The following is a 20,211-nucleotide window of genomic DNA, read 5'->3' as shown; positions in this document are numbered from 1 at the left end:
GGATGTGAGTGTAATACTGGCCTATTCAATATGTTGCTAGTAACTACACAATGTGGATCAATTGGTATTTTACTTGCGGAAGTACACATACATATTAGTGATTTTGCTATCTATCCCAGTATGTAATGACATGCGATCTGATGTGTTAACATTGAATGTGTAGTAACACTATTTACCACTGGAGGGAGTTTCGTGACCGCACTAATTAGGTCCATTTTTATGTTCTTATTTTTTATCTGGAAGTGTTCTATATTTGTTTGCAAACCTGTATTTATAAATATATGTTCCCCTTTTAACAATTTGTAAAACAATTAAATAAGGCTTAAGCCAAAATATTTACATGTCATTAGTAGCAGAAAGCAGTATGATGATCCAATGAACACAGCGCTGTCTCCATGGTAACCACAATGCCATAGGACTTAAATACAGAGGCCGTGGCTTCCTGTGTTTATCCTTGAAAAAGTCACGTGTCAGTGATGCAACGCGTGGGAGGAGCTTAGGACGTTCAGTGCTGCAATACACCTGAAGGTTAACAGCAGCTGTTCCTCTATGGGAAACCTCGTCCACATCGGCTGACTGCAATCTGCATATTTGAATGCTTCTAATAGACCGGGAGTTTGTGAGTGTATCTCTTGTCCCTGTTTTGCTTGTGTACTATCTAGTAAGTTCACTGCACAATGATCTATTTTTTCTTTGCTTGCTTTGCATAAAACCTTTATCCTGAGAGCCGAATCACCAGCAGTATTATGGCTAAAGTGGGATGTAAGAAAAACGAAATATCCTGATACAAACGATCTAACCCAGTGAGTCAATCAATCTGGATTAAGGGAATGAACTGTTTAATTATTTTTACTTTCCCCCACTATTTATCTCTGCCTGGACATTGTACTCAGAGTGTCATTATTACTTTATTTATATTCACCGTCACATCACCAATTTGAAGATTTATTTTGGCAATTTTAACACATGTATTAGCACTATAATTATTTATCTATTTTATTCACATGTATGCATTTTTTATTCCTGGATTTAAGCTTAGTCGCAGCAGCATATTGTGCACTATATATTTAAAGCGCATCAATTTTATACTTAGTACTAACTGCCCTTACACACGAACTGTCACAAACTGACACCAATGCAGTAATCAGAAAAAAAAAAACCACTGCTTGGTGTCAGTGTGACGGGGGGGGGTAAAGTATGCCTGGCATGTTCTACTGTGTGTGTGTGTGTGTGTGTGTTGTGCACTCACTTGGATGTCTTCTCTCCTCGGCGCCGGAACGGAAAATACCGAGCCGAGGAGAGATGACATAATTTCCTCTGCCTCTGTGTACTATACAGAGGCAGGGGAATGATCTCATTGACTGGGAGCGATCGCGAGGGGGGGCCACAAATGGATGGCCTCCCCCTCATCTCTGAACGCTTCCAGTCAGAAGCCGACCGCCTCGAGCACGGGGGGGGGATTTAGAATTTAAAGGGATGCATTTTTCCTGAGCTTTTCTTACAATAAAGGTGCTGATAATGGCCGACAATAAATTCATATTAATTTAAATTCATGATAATAATTAAAGAGTTGAATATAATACAGTAAAACCTTGGATTACGAGCATAATTTGTTCCGGAAGCATGCTTGTAATCCAAAGCACTTGTATATGAAAGCGAATTTGCCCATAAGAAATAATGTAAACTCAGATGATTCGTTCCACAACCATTTATTCATAACTCCTTCAGTTTATAGTCCATAAAAAAGATTATAGCAGTGCGATAGGTTGTGATTGTTTGCGTAACCATAAAATGTCCATCCACAAATGGAAGCCTCCACAAGGGGATTAGAAGCAAAATCCAGCAGGAGCTACAGAGTATAAAAGAGAAGAGAGGCGCCACTAAGTGTAGCAATATGGTTACATTTAATGAAGGTACAACATTTAGCAACTCACATGGTTGATGATTAAAAGTAGGCACATCTAAGTATGCAGGTATCTGGGGTAAAGCTGTCCACATAGACAGTCCTCCTCAACCCCGGCTCTCACCACTGTCAGTCTGCAATCGTGACTGGGAAGACTACCCTGCAGTAGAGTAATCTGAAGGCGAGACTTGAGGCGCTCATGGAGCCCAGCGTAGAAGGGGTGACGTCAATGGCGGTGAGGAGGATGGTCTATGTGGACAGCTTTACCCCAGGTGCCTGCATACTTGGATATGCCTGTTTTAATCATCAACCATGTGAGTTTCTAAATGTTGTACCTTCATTAAATGTAACTGTATTGCTACACTTAGAGGCGCCTCTCTCCTCTTTTACACTCAGTTGTGACATGACGCTACTTGTATATCAAGACACCGCTTGTATATCAAGTCAAAATTTATTAAAAAAAGTGTTGCTTGTCTTGCAACCAAGGTTTTACTGTACAACTATATTTAAAAAAAATAGGATTTTTATAACAGCTTACCTGTAAAATCCTTTTCTTGGAGTACATCATGGGACACAGAGGCTAAGTAAAAACTTAATGGGTTATGGGCCACCTTCAGGTGTGGACACTGGAATACCCAATAGAGGAAGTTCCCTCCCCTATATAACCTCTCCTCCTTCCAGGAGAACCTCAATTTTTGTAGCAAAGCAATATACTTAAACCCCATAAAAAGAGGGGAGGGACCTCTGTGTCCCATGATGTATTCCAAGAAAAGGATTTTACAGGTAAGCTGTTATAAAAATCCTATTTTCTTTATCGTACATCATGGGACACAGAGCCTAAGTAATGACTTACTGGGACGTCCCATACCAATGCTATTTGAGGGGAGGGAGAGACAACCCGTAGGGCACCCCTAGACCTGAGGACTTATACTGCTGCCTGCAGCACACTGCGCCCGAAGGCGATATCCTCACACCTCCTTACATCCACCTGATAAAATGTTGTGAACGTATGTACTGAAGACCAAGTTGCGGCCTTGCAGATCTGCGCCATGGAGGCCTGGTAACGCACTGCCCAAGAAGCACTAATCGACCTGGTAGAGTGTGCCTTAACTTGAAACGGGGGAATCTTACCCCATACATCATAAGTTTGAATTATCACTTGTCGAATCCACTTAGCGACTGTGGATTTTGACAATGCCTGTCCTTCTTAGGACCCTCTGGCAGAATAAATAAGACATCAGTCTTACGAATCTGAGCAGTTGCCTTTAAATAGATTTTCACTGCTCTCACCACATCAATACAATGTATTGACTTTTCTTCCCTGGAACATGGTTTTGGAAAAAACGATGGCAGGACAATATCTTGGTTCAAGTGAAAACCTGAAACCACTTTTGGCAAAAAAGCCTGGACAAGGGCGTAACACTACTCTGTCCTCATGAATAATCAAATATGGCTCTTTACAAGAAAGAGCAGCCAACTCGGAAACCCTCCTTGCTGAGGATATAGCAACCAAGAACACTAGCTTCCTTGTCAGAAGGACTAAGGAAATATGCTAAATCGGTTCAAATGGCTGTTTTTGTAACACTAACAAAACTAAATTTAAGTCCTAAGGGCTCAAAGGTAATTTAATCCGCATCACCCCTTGCATGAAACCCCGGACTGAAGAATGCGTAGCGCGCGGTCTTTGAAATAAGATTGATAAGGCAGAGACTTGGCCCTTAATAGTACTCAATGCCAATTTCATCTCTACGCCTAATTGTAGAAAGGCAAGAATTCTGCCTATGACATATCTCCAAGGGTGCCAACCCTTGGATTCACACCAGGAAACATAAGCCTTCCAGACTCTATAATATATAGCTCTGGACGCTGGCTTCCTTGCATTAATCAAAGTAGAGATAACCGACCCGGAAAGCCCACATTTCTTCAGAATGTGGGTTTTAATAGCCAGGCCGTTAAATTTAGCGTTCGTAAAGTAGGATTGAATATCGGCCCCTGTGAGAGCAGGTCTGGCCTTAGTGGAAGAGGCCATGGATCCTCCACTGCTATTTATGCATACCATGACCTTCTGGGCCATGCTGGTGCTACCAGAATTACCAGCTTTCTTTCCAACTTGAACCTGCAAAGAAGTCGTGGCAGCAATTGAATAGGGGGGAATGTATAGATCAGCATCTTTTTCGCATGTGAGTGGATCCCTTGTCCTGGACACAAAGTTGACCAACTTCATGTTGACCGGAGTCCCCCATCTTTGGCAAATAGCCCGAAAAATGTCGGGATGAAGTGACCATTCCCCTGGGAATAACTGCTGGCGACTTAAGTAGTCTGCCTGCCAATTCTCTACTCCTGGAATGAAGACTGCTGATGGGCAGAAAGGAATGTTTCGTGCCTAAGTTAGAATATGGTTCACCTTTCTCTGCACTGAGACTCTCTTGGTGCCCCCTTGGTGATTGATATAGGCCACAGCCGTGGCATTGTTGGATTGGATCCTGACAGGACAATCCCTTAACCTGGAAGTCCAGGCCTTCAGAGCCAGACGTACTGCCCGAATCTCTAGGATGTTGATTGGCAAGGCTCTTTCGGTTTTGGACCATTGTCCCTGGACAGTCGTTTTCTCTAGTATTGCTCCCCAGCCTGAAAGGCTGGCACCTGTCGTTACTACTTTCCAGATAATTGGTCTGAAGGATTTTCCTTTCAGCAGACTCTTGGTTAGTAACCACCAACTGAGACTTTGGGACACTCATGGGGACAGCCGCATTGGCAAGTCCAAAGCTTGGATCGCTTTGTTCCAAGCAGACAGGATACTGTTTTGAAACAGTCTCGAATAGAACTGGGCATAGGGGACTGCTTCGAATGAAGCCACTGTCTTTCCTAACAACCGTATGCAAAGGCGAATTCAGGGATTTCTTTTCAACCTGACCATCCGCACCAGCTCTCGTATGAAGCTGATATTTGCCGGAGGCAAGAAGACCTTTTTCTGGGCTGTGTCTATGATCCGGCCCAAATACTCCAGCTTTATTCGTGGTTTTAAGGAAGACTTCTCTAGGTTGAGAATCTAACCCAGACTTTCCAGGTAATTGGTTGCAATGCGTACACTTTGCCCCAAGCGAGCCACTGACTGGTCTATTAACAATAGATCATCTAGGTACACCAAGACTGTTATGCCCTGTGCCCTTAACATGGCTAGAGGTGGGGCCAGTACTTTTATGAACACCCGGGGTGCTGTAGCTAGCCTGAAGGGCAAGGCTACAAACTGAAAGTGCTGCTGTTCTACTTCGAATCGCAGAAACCTTTGGTGAGCAAAAAATAAAGGGACAAGCAGATATGCATCCCTGATGTCGATGAACGCCAGAAGTTCTCTTCCTTGTAGGATAGAAACTACTGACCTGATTGACTCCATGCGAAAGGAGCGGCTTTTCAGGAACTGATTTAGATTCCTTAGATCTAGAAGGGGTCTGACATCCCCATTTGGTTTTGGTACCATAAACAGGTTTGAATAAAACCCCAAACCTTGCTCTTTTGTGGGGATCTGTATGATTACCCCGAGCCAATAATTGGTCTAATGCTTGAAACAGGGATTGCCTTTTCCGTGGATCTTTGGGAACGTTTGATCTCAGAAAACAAGACGGTGGAAACTCACGAAATTCTAGTTTGTATGCTAGAGACACCGTGGAGAGGACCCATCTGTCCTGAATTTCCTTTTGCCAGACTTCTGAGTATTGCAGAAGTCTTCCCCCTACTCTGGTGAGGGGGGACACCTCTTCATGATGAGGCTTTAATATTCTGCTTTGCAGATTCCTGGCCCCAGGTCTTCTTTTGAGCCTGGACCTGACCCTGAGGTTTTCCTCTAGAGTCTGACGGCGGAGGCTGTCGCCACTGCCTAGAGGCGGATGCCCCAGGTGCAGGAGAAAAAAGTCAGTTTAAATGAAGGAGATTTATACTTTCTTTTGACTGGCAAAAGAGTACTCTTCCCACTAGAAATCGTTTGGATATATTTATCCAAGTCATCCCCAAATAGTCGCTCCCCATGAAAAGGGAAACTAGTCAAAAGCTTTTTGCAAGGTGCTGCAGCTGACCAATTTTTTAACCACAGGGTCCTACGAATGTGTATTAGCACAAGCGCAAGGCGGGACACCTGGTTAAGAGAGTCTTTCATAGCGTCTATGGCAAAACATAGTGCCTTTGGTAGTTCGGCCAACTCACGGGCCTGTTGTGCAGGGACCACCTTAAGGGCCTTTTTGAACTGGTCCTTTAGGGACTGACAGATGCCTATTGCAGCGACTGCAGGCTGAGAAATGGCCCCTGCCAAGGAAAAAGGATTTTAACAGGAATTCCAACTTTTATTCTGTTGGATCTTTAAGCATTTGTGCATTGTCTACTGGACAAGTTAAATTTTTATTCACACTGGAAATCGCAGCGTCAACTGCTGGTACCTTCTGTCTTTTTGTGAATTTCTCCTCCATGGGATAAACAACAGAAAATCTCTTTGGAGGAAGAAAATGCTTCTCCGGGTGATCCCATTCAGCATAAATAAGCTTTTCTAGTAATGCATAGACCGGAAACGCATGAAAAGGCTGTAAAGGTTTTAAAGAACCCAAGGAAGAAACCGAACTTTCAGCTGACTCTGTTACGGGTAGCATGAAAGTGGAATGAACCATCTCTGTAAGAGTTTGTACCATAAATCTCTGAGAGCGTGAGGTTGCAAAAGGTTCATCAACTGTTGTTTCCTCCGCAGAGGAATAATCGGCTTGTTTTTCCACGTGATCGCCTGAGGGTAATACCTCATCCTGTGTCCACTGTTCCCTTGGTAAAGGGTTTGAGGTGGGGGATCTAGCACGCATCCTATCCATTTGGATGGAGGATGCGATTAATGCCGCTAATCTTCCTTCTAAGCCCTGCAGGGCAGAGGAAAATGCATCTTCAGTCACGTATAAAGGGGATGAAGTGTGAGAAGCAGTTGCATCACCAATAGGTTCCAATGACTCACCCTGGCTTGCCATATCTGGTATCCCTGGAAAGGATGACAGTGTGGAGGCATGACTGGAGTTCCCAGTGCCTGGGGGTGGAATTTTTGGCACCTTTGTGGTAGCTGTGGAAGCCATAGTGCTAAGCACAAAAGCAGAGGCACTCTAGTAAAAAAGTACTACTTGCTGAGCAATAGTCTAGCAAAACAATTTCACCATAAAGATCAGCTTGATGCTGAGCAACAATGTATTTCCTGTACTGGAAAAGCCTGTATACATCCCTTACGTGCCCCAGTGCTCCTGTGTGACATACTCTGTTCAGTTGCTCTTAAGAGATCTTCTGACACTGAGAGTGTTTGTTTTATAACACACTTCAGGTGTAAACCTGATTAGCGTCCTAAGCTGTGCGCTGTGTGCCAAGTGAAAGCTAATTGCTGCACACAGCGCCGCCTGCCTCAAGCCACGCCCCCTCCAGCCTGTCCTCCTCCTTGTCCTCTTAAAATTAAACCTTAGTCCGCGCGCGCACGGATGGCGCGGCATTTGGGTCTGCAGTGCAGACCGGATGAGAGGAGGATCTGATACATAAGGATTATGTTAGTAAACCTTCAAAGACCGGGTCCTTATTATAGGGGTTCCGCTTCTTTGGACCTGTATAGCACCCCTCAGGAGCAACTTTAGGTAATGTAGCATGAGCAAAAAGAGTCCTGGTTCCTGGGGTCCAGCCCTCAAAAGAGAGCCTTACAGGCAAAACCTCGTTCTTCTATGTGAGGCCCGGTTACCACCTTAGACACTGGCGAAAAAACGTAGGTACTCCTGGAAGGAGGAGGGGTTATATAGGGGAGTGAACTTCCTGTATTGGGTATGCCAGTGTCCACACCTGAAGGTGGCCCATAACCCATTAAGTTATTATTTAGGCTCTGTGTCCCATGATGTACGATAAAGAAATATATATATTTTTTTAAAACTGTCAATTTCGGCCAAGTGCATCCTGAATTTTAATTTAGGTGCATCACTATAGAGAGCATATCCATTTCTGTGGCTTCTGTCATTGTACTTAGAACTGACTGGTTAAAGTGTGCCTGTTTAATGATGGAGGTATGTAGTAATATTTCTGATACAAGTATTTTTTAAAATGATGCAAGAATAAAAAAGGACCAAACTGTAGTTCACCTTGTCACAACTACAGTAGCATGGGGTGGACAGGGGTCACCTTTCTGTCTCCCTGTGTTGGTGTCTCCTGTACATGCTTTATGTTGCTATAGTGGAGACAATAGGAACTGACCCTTTTATTCTTGCACTATAGACAGTTTGAATATGGTGTAACTTCAGGAAATGGTGTCTCACTACAAACTGAGCACAGGTAAATCTTATTTTTGTGCAACGTTTACTAGAATGTGTGTATAGCAGTGTGAAGATGGCCTATTCAAAATTTTAAGTATTAACACGAGGTCACATCCCTTTAGTATCTGATGGTTTATATATGTATAAGCAATTTGGATTTGAGCACAGGTATATCTTATTTCTTGTGCATTGGAGGTCAGTGACTAAAACCTGTAGGTCTCCTATAACTTGTGTTTATTTGCCCATTATTGAAACTACACCCACTGGAGCGTTTGCAATTTGCAGAGTAGGGACTGGCCAGAAAGGGATTACTTTGACGCAGTTGGCCAACTTAAAGCGGAGCTCCACCCAAAAAGGGAAGCTGTGCTTATCTTCCTCCTCTCCCCCGCCCACTTCCGGTGCCGCATTGGACACCATTCGAGGGGGAACGGGTACCTGGTTTTGATAAATGTGCTTCCTGTAAGTGCATTTAAAAAAAAGGGGGGAGGGGGAGTGTGTTTTACATATTAACATTTTAAGATGGAATTACGCTGTGTGCAAGTTTTTTTGATAGGAGAGCATCTAGATGGGAGGACTATCTTGCACATAGAGGACCCCTTATGAGAGAAAAGAACTACATGACAGGCGAGTTATAAACAGAGATCTGGTGAGTTCAATACCCTAAGGGATAGGTTCTCACGAGGTGCGCTGAAGGAACTCGTGAATGGAATCTGACATTTGATACTTATGAACTATTTTTAGGACACTTATGGTTTTTATATTGAATTGTATAGCCATTTAGGGTGGAACATACCCGTGGAGCACTGCTAGTGTGGTGATGTCTGTTTTTTAAGCATATATTATGAAAGCAAGCATACACAGTGTGCCGTGAAGAGGCCTTGCAGCTTATGCATGCGTTTGCAAATGCGTGCTAACTAAACCCCTGTTTTTATCGCAGACTGTTGGACAGGTTAATTTAGTCAGTTGCCAGACTGGTTGGTGAGTTGAGCTATGGAATGTTCTGTTTTTGTTATTTATATTATGAAAGAGCAATTACCGTATTTATCGTCGAATAACACGCACATTCATTTTAAGAAGGAAGTTGCAGGAAAAAAACGTACATTTTAAATAAGGAACTTTTGAAGCAAAATAAGGGTCAGTGCCCATCTGCAGCCTCACCACTGCCATCAATGCAGCCTGATCAATGCCCATCTGCAGCCTCACAAATGCCATCAATGCAGCAGCCTCACCATTGCCATCAATGCCGCAGCCTCACCATTGCCATCAATGCCGCAGCCTCACCATTGCCATCAATGCAGCAGCCTCGCCATTGCCATCAATGCAGCAGCCTCACCATTGCCATCAGTGCAGCCTGATCGATGCCCATCTGCAGCCTAGAGGGGACAGGGAGGGGGGAGGGATGAGTGCCGACAGATTACATACAGTGAGAATCTCCTATGATAGACAGAACAGTAGTCCAATGGTGGCCCAGGAGACAGGACTTCCTATTACAGTGGCCACCAAGTAAACAGGAGGTTCTCACTGTATGTAATCTGATGGCGCTCGTCCCTCCCCCCTCATTGTCCCCTCCCTGGCAGCTAAAATTGAAGTATGGGCGTATAACACGCACACACTATTTGCACCCAATTATCATGATGAAAAAGTGAGTGTTATACGCCAATAAATACAGTAATAATTTCAGCAGTAAGTGTAATTTAGCACCAGGCTTTCATTGATTTTCACTGCCCACAGACTATCCCGTGCCATTCATGCCTGGTCCACTCCACAGTAACTAAATTCTATTGAGCAAAGTGTGTACCTGAGCAGGAGAATGGGATGCGCCACAGCAAGCTTGCGACAAGCCAAATTGGCTTCGGACATTCGACTATCCTTCACATCATTCGTTTCAGCCAGCAGGGTAATGAAGCGGTGTATTAGGCCATCCATCTGATGCAATAAATTTGGAAATAAAGGATGTGATTTTCTTTGGGAAATTACACTCATTTCATAAATGTTAAAAGCAAATTACATTTTGAAGTACTGTTGAATAACATTCATCAAGTCATCGAATGTACTAAGAATTGTTGTACAAAAATGTATGACAATATACTAGTGTATGACCAGCTTAAAGCAAAAGGAACACATGCTATAGAATATCACCAGCAGGCAGAAGGGTGAGAGAGCAATGAAAGAAATCTAGAGGTGGAGAAGAAGGGGTAGCACTAGCAGCCAGTCTGGCTTTACTGCTTGCCACAGTACTGTCAGGACTGATCAGGGGGATGCTCTTTCATTGTACTACTCCTTTATTGTACAATCACAGGATAGGTAATTCTGGCCCTGGCTGTATTGTTTATCAGCAGTGCAAAGGACCAGCTGCGACATACTGAAAAGTCTCAGTACTACAAACTTTCAAAAGAGTTCACATAGTGAAAAGCATATATTTAAAATGTATCAAAACTCAAGAAAAAATTGTTAGGCTGCTTTCACACTGAAACGGTTTACAGGCGCTATAGCGCTAAAAATAGCGCCTGCAAAGAGCCTCTCCTCTCACTCCAGTGTGAAAGCCTGAGTGCTTTCACACTGGAGCGGTGCGTTGGCAGGACGCTAAAAAAAAGTCCTGCAAGCCGCATCTTTGAGGCACTGTTGGAAAGGTATATAAACCGCTCCTACAGCGTCCCTGCCCATTGAAATCAATGGGCAGCTTCGCCGAAGTGTAGGTGCTTTTAACCCTTTTTCGGCCGTTAGCAGGGGTTAAAATCGCCCGCTAGTGGCTGAAAAGCGCCGCTAAAAAATAGCGGCGCTTTGCCGTCAGCACCCCAGTGTGAAAGTAGCCTTAGTATTGCAGCTCACCAGTCCTTACAGTTGTGCTCATAAGTTTACATAGCCAGGCAGAATTTATGATTTCTTGGCCATTTTTCAGACAATATGAATGATAACACAAAAACTTTTCTTTCACTCATGGTTAGTGTTTGGCTGAAGCCATTGATTATCAATCAACTGTGTTTACTCTTTTTAAATCATAATCACAACAGAAACTACCCAAATGACACTGATCAAAAGTTTACATACCCTGGTGAATTGGGCTTGATAACATGCACACAAGTTGCCACAAAGGGGTTTAAATGGCTATTAAAGGTAACCATCCTCACCTGTCATCTGTTTGCATGTAATTAGTGTGTGTGTGTGTATAAAAGGTTAATGAGTTTCTGGACTCCTGACACACCCTTGCATCTTTAATCCAGTGCTGCACTGACATTTCTGGATTCTGAGTGATGGGGAAAGCAAAAGAATTGTCAAAGGATCTGTGGGAAAAGGTAGTTTTACTGTATAAAACAGGAAAGGGACATATAAAGATATCCAAGGAATTGAGAATGCAGTCAGCAGTGTTCAAACTCTAATCGAGAAGAAGAAAATGACGGGTTCTGTTGAAAACAAACCAGTCAGGTAGACCAACTAAAATTTCAGCCACAACTGCCAGCAAAAATTGTTCAGGATGCAAAGAAAACCCCACAAATAACTTCAGGTGAAATACAGGACTCCCTGAAAACATGTGATGTGGCCGTTTCAAGATGCACAATAAGGAGGCACTTGAAGAAAGATGGGCTGCATGGTCGAGTCGCCAGAAGAAAGCCATTACTACGCAAATGCCAAAGTATCCCACTTACAACACGCCAAACAGCACAGAGACAAGCCTCAAACCTTTTGGCACAAAGTCATTTGGAGTAATGAGACAAAAATTTAGCTTTTTGGCCACAACCATAAACGCTATATTTGGAGAGGAGTCAACAAGGCCTATGATGAAATGTACACCATTCCTACTTTGAAACACGGAGGTGGATCGTTGATGTTTTGGAGATGTGTGAGCTACAAAGGTACAGGAAATTTGGTCAAAATTGATGGCAAGATGAATGCAGTATGTTATCAAAAAATACTGGAGGAACATTTGCATTCTTCAGCCAGGAAGCTGCGCGTGGGACATACTTTGGGACATTCCAACATGACAATGATCCAAAACACAAGGCCAAGTCGACCTGTTATTGGCTATAGCAGAACAAAGTGAAGGTTCTGGAGTGGCCATCTCAGTCTCCTGACCTCAATATCAAGAAGCCACTCAGGGGAGATCTCAAACATGCATTTCATGCAAGACAGCCCAAGAATTTACAGGAACTGGTGGCTTTTTGCCAAGAGGAATGGGTAGCTTTACCATCTGAGAAGATAAAGAGCCTCATATACAAATACCACAAAAGACTTCAAGCTGTCATTGATGTTAAAGGGGGCAATACACGGTATAAAGAACTGGGGTATGTAAACTTTTGATCAGGGTCATTTGGGTAGTTTCTTTCGTGCTTATGATATAAAGAGAGTAAACACAGTTGAATGATAATAAATGGCTTTAGCCAAACATTAACCATGAGTGAAACGTTTTTGTTTTATCATTCGTATTCTCTGAAAAATGACTAAGAAGTCATACATTTTGCCAGGGTATGTAAACTTATGAGCACAACTGTAGATGTGGCGACTGCATTTGTTTTTGTTTCCCCTGCCCCCCCTCCCCCATCTTTGTCCTTTATGTTGAAAAACCTGCCATTAACAAACTGCTGTTCTAAGCTGACAAAAGTACAGAGCAGCGTTGTCACCCTAGGAAAGGGAGCGTGTTAGGACTGCACAACACCAATAAGAGTTCAGAACACGTCCCTCTCTTTTCTATGTTTTGTAGTCTACAGCAGGGAACAATAACTGGTAACAGGTCAGAGGCAGAGAGCACAGGAAGTTATTGGCTCACAGGATTTCTGGTTAGAGGAACAGCTATTTTATTTTTGGTCAAACAGATAACAAAAAAAAGCTTTCATTGATTTAACAGACAATAATGAGAAAATAAGAGAAACTTTTTGTTGGAGTTTATAGTTTGAACTGTTTTACCTGACAGGAAATGTTCAGTTTTGCTCAGCTACTCATACATACCAAATTTTCTCCCTTGCAGTTAAAGGGGAAGTATGGGTTTATGAAAAATCAAACATCTATATTCACCGTATGGGACATGATTAGTGCTCGCAGCTGTCAGTTCATCACTGAGAGATGGGGGAGATTTTATTAGGTAGCTCGCAGGATCTTTACATTTGTTTGATCCATATTCACCCCCATTCAGAAGCATCTCTGATGCGGCAGCTGTCTCATGTCAGCTCTAGGACCAAGAACTGAACGATCACATGACTGATGATCACTCTGCTCTCAGTCTGCTAGGAGTGGAAAGCAGTGACTATCAGTCAGCACTCTCCGCTCTGCCCTTCCAGCATGCCCGCTGAGAAGGGGGTGGGTGCAGCTGGTTCTGCCTCTCAGCCACATGTTGAAAGGAGGAGACAGCTGTCATATAGGCAACCAGGTGGATTCCAACAATACTGCAAAGATCCTTCCAGAGCCATGAGTGGCTCTGCTCTGTTAGCTGATAACGAGCAGTAGCTCACTATCAGCGCACTCTGGGGCACAGGAGTACAAAAGTGTGTGCTCCTATAGCCCACAAGAGAAGTATGAACAAAAATGCTTTGGCCATACTTCTCTTTTAAGTAACAGAATCTAGTAAACACCTCACTCCTTTCCTGCTGCTTAGTTATATGCCTCATATCCCTTCCTGTAAGTGGTCTTTGTTAGAACAGTAGAGATGTGCAATGCAATAGAACCCCAACTGGCTCAGCTGCCCTCTTCCAGCTCTCATGTTCAAGGGTTTATGGGGTACCAATATAAAAGATAAACTCCAGGCACTTATATATAATCAGTTGTACGGATTTATTTTTTATAGGAACACATTAATGGATTAAATGGAGGCTTTTAAAGCAGTGTCCCCCCCCCCCTCAAAAATTAAAAGTCTAGGACACTTACCTGTCCTGGATTCCAGCGATGTCGGCACCACAGCCGATGCTGTCGGATGCTGCCTCTGCCATTGTCGGTAAGGGAACCCGGCAGTGAAGCCTTGCGGCTTCACCATCGGGTCCCTACTGCGCATGCGTGAAGCGAGCTGCACTCTCTTACTGGCCTGGCAGCAGTAGGAGTAGGAGGGGGACGGACTTCTGACGTGCCTCCGATGGAAGTGGGGACAGGGTACCTGTAACAGGTAACCCCCCTCCGAAAGGTGCCAAATGTGGCACCGGATGGGGGGAGGAATCAGATAAGCAAAAGTTCCACTTTTGGGTGGAACTCCGCTTTAAGCTGAACACCTGTCGGTTGAAAAAATTCACTTCGCAGTGCCCCCCCAAATACTACTGAAACTGTTATATGATCATTATGTGTGGGGGGAGTGGAATAAGGTGAAAATACTTATGTTAGTCCTTACTCCAGCAGGATTTCTCTTTGTGGTACAAACACTTTCCTGTAGGTGCTTCTCTTTGCAGTTTGACAGGTTACAGATCTTTAGCGTGATCACACACAAAGCAGGTCCTGCATTGTACCTAAAGATGTGAAGGTCCCACCCATGGGTTTAATACGGCTTTAAGTATATAAATTAAAGCGGATCATTGCAACTACTCGTGTGTTAAATGTGTTTAATCCTAACCCTCTAACTTCCACTTTTTCTGAGGGGGAACAAGGAGGAAAGAAGGGTGAAGAGTTGGGTTTTCAAATCCCTGGACAGCTAATCACCCATAGAGATAAGTGCAGAGGGGACTGGGAGAAAGGGAGGGCGAATGATGTTAGTTCACCTTTTGTGAAAAGGTGAACTTACACTTTAATAAATATTAGAACTCACTGCTGTGTGCAGGTTTTGCATAATATTCACCAAGAGTGAAAGCAGACGGGAGCCTCTGTTAAGCACTATCATGACTCTTATTGACTGTTAGGGTAGAGTAGGTGTATTCATTGGGTAAGCTGCATTAAAATACATTTTAGTTCTTGTGTTTAGATATGTTTTAAGCGTTTTTCCATACTGGCAAAAAAGCCAACCTAACCAAACCAAATATTTTCTGACCCATTTTATGGTATTTATAGTAGTTACAGGAGGCTGGATATAGTACAGACTTCTAACAGATGCACAGCTATATTCAGTTATTACTTTAAATAACCAGTGAACAAATCACATGACCCTCCTTTTAAGATGTCACTGTATTTACTACTGAACTACAAGTGTGTATGAAGTTTGCTTGATATTGCAGTTCAGTGGGGGAGATAGAAGAGGGATCCCTTACCTTACAGGTGTTACTGTCTGTGGCTCCCTCGCTGGTCAGTAAGATTTCTGGAACAGGATTGATCATTTCAGGAAGCTGCAGATACAACTGCAGAAGAAAGTCTCGGCAGTGCTTCCCCAAAGAGCTAGAGAGATAAACGCTGCATTAGAGGATTTATTCTGACCTTTCAGATCATGCACTTAAAGTCTAAAAATCTATTGAGAGGATCAGGAAACAAATGTGTTTGTTTAACTCGACAATCCAAGTAAAGCCATGTTGCATATAGTAAAGCTCGCAGTGACAGCAAACAAAGTCAAACTGAGCAGCATAACACACAGGTACAGAAAGCAGCAATATTTTGCAGAACTTTCGGGTATACTTAAAAGCCTCACCTGTTTCCCCAGCGTTTTACACAGTTAGTTAAATGCTCTGTCACTTTTCTGATGCTTTCCTGGTTCCCATGACAACAGTTAATTAGTAAGGGCAGACGAGACTGGATCAGTGGAAAGGAGGCCTCGTCGGGCCCCTGACTCCTAGTTTCAGCCTCTGTGATAATAAGATCCACAAGACAGATGAGCTCTGATGGTTTCAGATGCAGTACAAACTCCTCACGCCCTTTCTGGATTAAAAACAAGAGCAAAATGCTTCTAATACAAATCACAGGGTAGTTTGGGAAGAAACAGCAGCTAGATAACACTGTACCTGTGGTGTGCGCTGGTCTCTCCCTTGCCATATACGAGGAATGTGAACACATGCCCACAAGAAGTCTAATGAAGCGGAGGGGTCAAACCTACCAACAAAAAATGTCAAAATTACTTTTTTTTTTTACATACTGCAATGGTAATTTTTTTATGTATCTGATCATGTTGGAGCCTATTTTCTTGTTTTTAGACAAAAGTCTTCTTTTTGATTGATCATCAGTCAGGCAACAGATAATTATTTAAAATGATGCTCAAATCTCTGACATTGGAATAATAGCAGTTCTAAGTATGCTGAGCACAAGAAGCAATCCAGTAGTAGAAAAATTCCTGGAGCCTGGTAGCCAATCTACCGTAAACAACGCCGAAACACAACATCCAACACACACAAAAAAAAAAAACGAATTTCACAAAGAATTGCATAAACTGTAGGGCAGACCAAAGTATAAGCTCTACTGCCAGAATGCCTCTGTTTTTTAGTAGGCCACTGTGGGAATTCAGGGAGGTTAGACATCACCACTTGCACACAGGCATGGGGAATGCAAGGTATACTGGAGGCTGAAAAGGTTAACAGACAACCCCTCACTTTGAAAAATGGCAAGAAGAGCTAGTAGATTTTGCAGTTTTGGAATGCCAGATCTTGTGGCCAGATGGGGGCTACAATGTAAAAGCAGAGATTGAGCTAAAACTAAAGAAACCTTCCTTGGCAAGGACAGATGGAGATGACTTAGTAATCTGCTTGTTCAGCTTCTTCTACTGTGTTAGAGGAGTGCTTTTACCCCAGTAACTTCCTTGGTGATAGCATCCAGAGCTAGTCCTAAGAGGCAATGTCACTTGAAGGCCATGTGAATAAACCACTTCTTGCAGTCCACAACTGCAACTAGCTCCCAGTACAAACTTGGAGTTTACTACATTAAAGATTAACATTAAAAGAGAAGTTCAACTTTTGGAATGATGTGGCCCAAGCGGGACTCCACTCGCTGGGCCACATCATTCATTCATAGTCCTCTGTAAATGGAAAACTACAAGTCCTGACAGCCTTTGCGGTAGTCGGCTTGTAGTTTCAATGAACTACCAGGGAGCTGTTGAGCACTCTAGTAATTCATTCTTCCTCTCAGTGTGTATCTGCCTGGCTGTACAAGCCGACAGAAGTCGAGAAGTCTGCAGTAGTCCTGTATGTCACCCATGATCTGCTACTCTCCAGGCTCCAAATAAAATTTTTTTTTTAAAAATGCACATTTTTACCTGCAAAAAGATGTACATTTATATTTTTTTTTTTAAAAGGGTGAACTGATCCTTTAAATATAGGCAGAAAACAAGTATGAGATAACCTGAATTCAAATGAAAAGACCATAAATGAAAGCAGGACGTTTCACCTCTGTTCTCGATGTTTGCTTAGTAAAATACCAATGCACTGGTGCAATGTGCTCCAATTTGATTGATGAGTTAGAAGAGCCAGTAGATAGGGTCGGAAAGAAAGTGACTGGGGCCCAGTTGAACCTTTGACCTGGGGAAACAGAACATAAACAGTATGTGCGCAATATCAATACCAACAGCTGAAATCCTCAATGGAACCACATATGAAGCCTATTCGTGCCCTTTCCTGAATCAACTTAAAAGTCTAAGTTTTGTTAGTTTTACTTATACCTAATAAGGCACAAAGGATGGTACTTATATTTAATAAGTGTCGCTTGTGCTGATGGCTGCTGTGCTAGTTGACATTTTCCATCCTCTTACGATGGGGCTTTCACTTACAGGCCTGCCATGTAAGACAAGTCATTACCTAGAAGTTTCTCCTTTCAGAGAAGATGATCTGCACACATTTCCAGTGAAACACTGCCTGGAAGCCTCCCAATGTGTAGTGAAATTTCTCCCATGGTGCATCACCACATGCTGACCAGAAACACCAGCCATTGCCAACGAAGCTGAGTTGGCTGAAACTATACAGTGCACACAGATGTTCTGGTTTTACAAATGCCATTTGACAGCTTTGAAGGATGAAACCACTGAAAACAAATATTTAATTATTTGGTAAAGTTCCGAGATTTAAAACACCTGACAGTTTAATCTCTTGGGGATTCCATTGATGGGATATTTGTGTTCAGGTCCTGAGCCTGCATACATATTGTGGGCATTATTAGGGGGTCCTCATTCTCCAAGTTTAGGATTCTTTACTTATTTTCTGTTATAGAGAATGCAACAGGATGTGCTGGTAAAAACAAAGGTGGGCAGAAAAAACCCAAACCTTCTACATCCTTAAAGTGTTACTAAACCCAGGACCCTGAAATCATTATATCTGGTCTCCCACAGTACATGGAAATACAATTATTTTAGTAAATACAAACTACTAAATACCTTTTCTCATGAGCAGTCTTGTGACCTCTATCAGTGTCTGGATAAAGCTTGTAGGAGGAGTTTTCATTCTTCCACAATTGTCCTATGAGAATGCAGGACACTTGACCCTCTGTCTGGACAGTGCTGATTGGCCCTGTGCTGATCACATGCACTCTCCAAAAGAAAAAAACAACTCTCTAGCAATACACACCGAACTGAGCATGTGCAGCTTTGTCCCCTAGCTCTTTAAATAGCGGGAGGTATTTTGGGGACAGTGGAAGGAGGAGAGGATCAGAGGAGACAGGATCAAACAGCCTTTTTTAAACCATGCAGATGATTAACCCAGTTGGGTTCCATGGTGAGTATAACAAGCATGCTTTACTGCATATACAGACTGATTTTACTGTTGTAGGTTTAGTATCACTTTAACTGGATCAAAGCCAGGGATTAATTCCAAGGGTTCTCATAGTTGGGAGTTTTCAAAACATATAAAAATCTGGGGCTAAGTCAGACTACTAGGCTCCTCCTATTACTAAAACATACCACTTTTGAGTTGACTCCAATTATTTACTTACAATCAAGTAATGTAAAAATTACACCAGTGGGAAGTTCTTGATCCCTTTGAAGGTTATTTGTATACATTACCCAGGAGTATTGCACTTGTTGGTACTTCACAAGATTAGTTTAGAGATGCAAATAGCTCCAAGAGAATCTATGAAAGGGCAATTTTTATGTTTAGTTTATTGGGAGACACAGCAGACCTTAGGGTATACTGTATGCACTACTCTTAGGAGGGTATGTGGCCTTCTTTAAATATCTAGCGTGAAATTGGACAAAGCCTTAAAAATAGACTGAGTACTGTTTCTATTTCAAAGGGCAATAAGTTAATTCTTATTATGTATTTTTGTTTAAAGGTAAAGTTTAAGCAAAAAAATATTTCCTTTTTGTCCAGTCTTTATCTTAAAGGGCAGGACAATATCCAATGACCTGCTGTGCTTCTCAATGAATTGAGAAAAACTGGATTTTTGTACTTAAAACCTTAGAAGCTGACGTATTCAATTTTAAAGCGTGGCATATTTGACATCTATGTACTCGGCATAACATCCTTTTTAATAGTTTACCAAACAAATGGGAATTATATTGTGTTGTGAGCATTAAAATTCATTAAAGTGCATTTTTTTGTTTAAAGTTTGCATATAAAAAAACGCTACGCAAATATTGTGCAACATAAAAATATTCAACAACCACCATTTTATTCTCTTGGACCTCTGCAAAAAAAATGTAATGTTTGGGTATTCTATGTAGTTTTCTAGCAAAACAATGCCTTTTTTTGCCTTTTTTAGGAGAGGAATGTCCAAACTGGCCTGGACTGGAAATAGTTACGTTTTTACAATAAAGCATTTATTTGTCCATCATACCCTACTCCAATACTATCTCTTCATCAATAGTTTATATTTGTGAAGCTGCCACATACCTTGTTCCATGAGAATAACAACTTCTGCTGTAGATCTGGACAGCTGCTTATGACTTCTGGATCTAACAAATCCAGCCAGTCAATGAGGAGACCAGAAGAAGGATTAGCACGAGATGCTTCAGTGCTGTAACAATACATTCAAAAATTCTTATATCAAAGAGTGAGCAGAACAGTATTGACATCACCAAATCACACTATAATTCTCCTGAAACTAGTGGTCAGAAGCAGAGTGCCTTAGATAGCATACTGTAAATATACAACTATAAAGCTGTGTGCATGCAGGAGTGCATAGAAACCCTTGCATACCAGGAAGCACACTGCTATTTTTCAGGAGGCATTCAAGACAAAAAAGTACAGGGTATAGACAAAATGT

The 20,211-nt window shown here is 42.4% G+C and overlaps 1 protein-coding gene across 3 annotated transcripts in view; it reads right to left on the bottom strand.

Annotated features, from left to right (window-relative positions):
• INTS1 (integrator complex subunit 1) overlaps positions 1-20,211 on the bottom strand; it is a 249,954-nt gene that overhangs the window by 65,994 nt on the left and 163,749 nt on the right. For all 3 annotated transcript variants that reach the window (XM_073636747.1, XM_073636748.1, XM_073636749.1), the window contains 6 exons: positions 19,839-19,962; positions 17,407-17,537; positions 16,035-16,122; positions 15,725-15,951; positions 15,354-15,477; positions 10,001-10,128 (listed from right to left, as the gene is read on the bottom strand). In XM_073636747.1, coding sequence (XP_073492848.1) covers positions 10,001-10,128; positions 15,354-15,477; positions 15,725-15,951; positions 16,035-16,122; positions 17,407-17,537; positions 19,839-19,962 — 822 coding nt within the window. The remainder of the gene's footprint in view (positions 1-10,000; positions 10,129-15,353; positions 15,478-15,724; positions 15,952-16,034; positions 16,123-17,406; positions 17,538-19,838; positions 19,963-20,211) is intronic.

Source organism: Aquarana catesbeiana, linkage group LG06, assembly GCF_042186555.1.
Source record: "Aquarana catesbeiana isolate 2022-GZ linkage group LG06, ASM4218655v1, whole genome shotgun sequence".
Taxonomy (NCBI): Eukaryota; Metazoa; Chordata; class Amphibia; order Anura; family Ranidae; genus Aquarana; species Aquarana catesbeiana.
The sequence above is the reverse complement of the archived record's forward strand: the minus strand, read 5'-3'. Positions and strand labels throughout refer to the sequence as shown.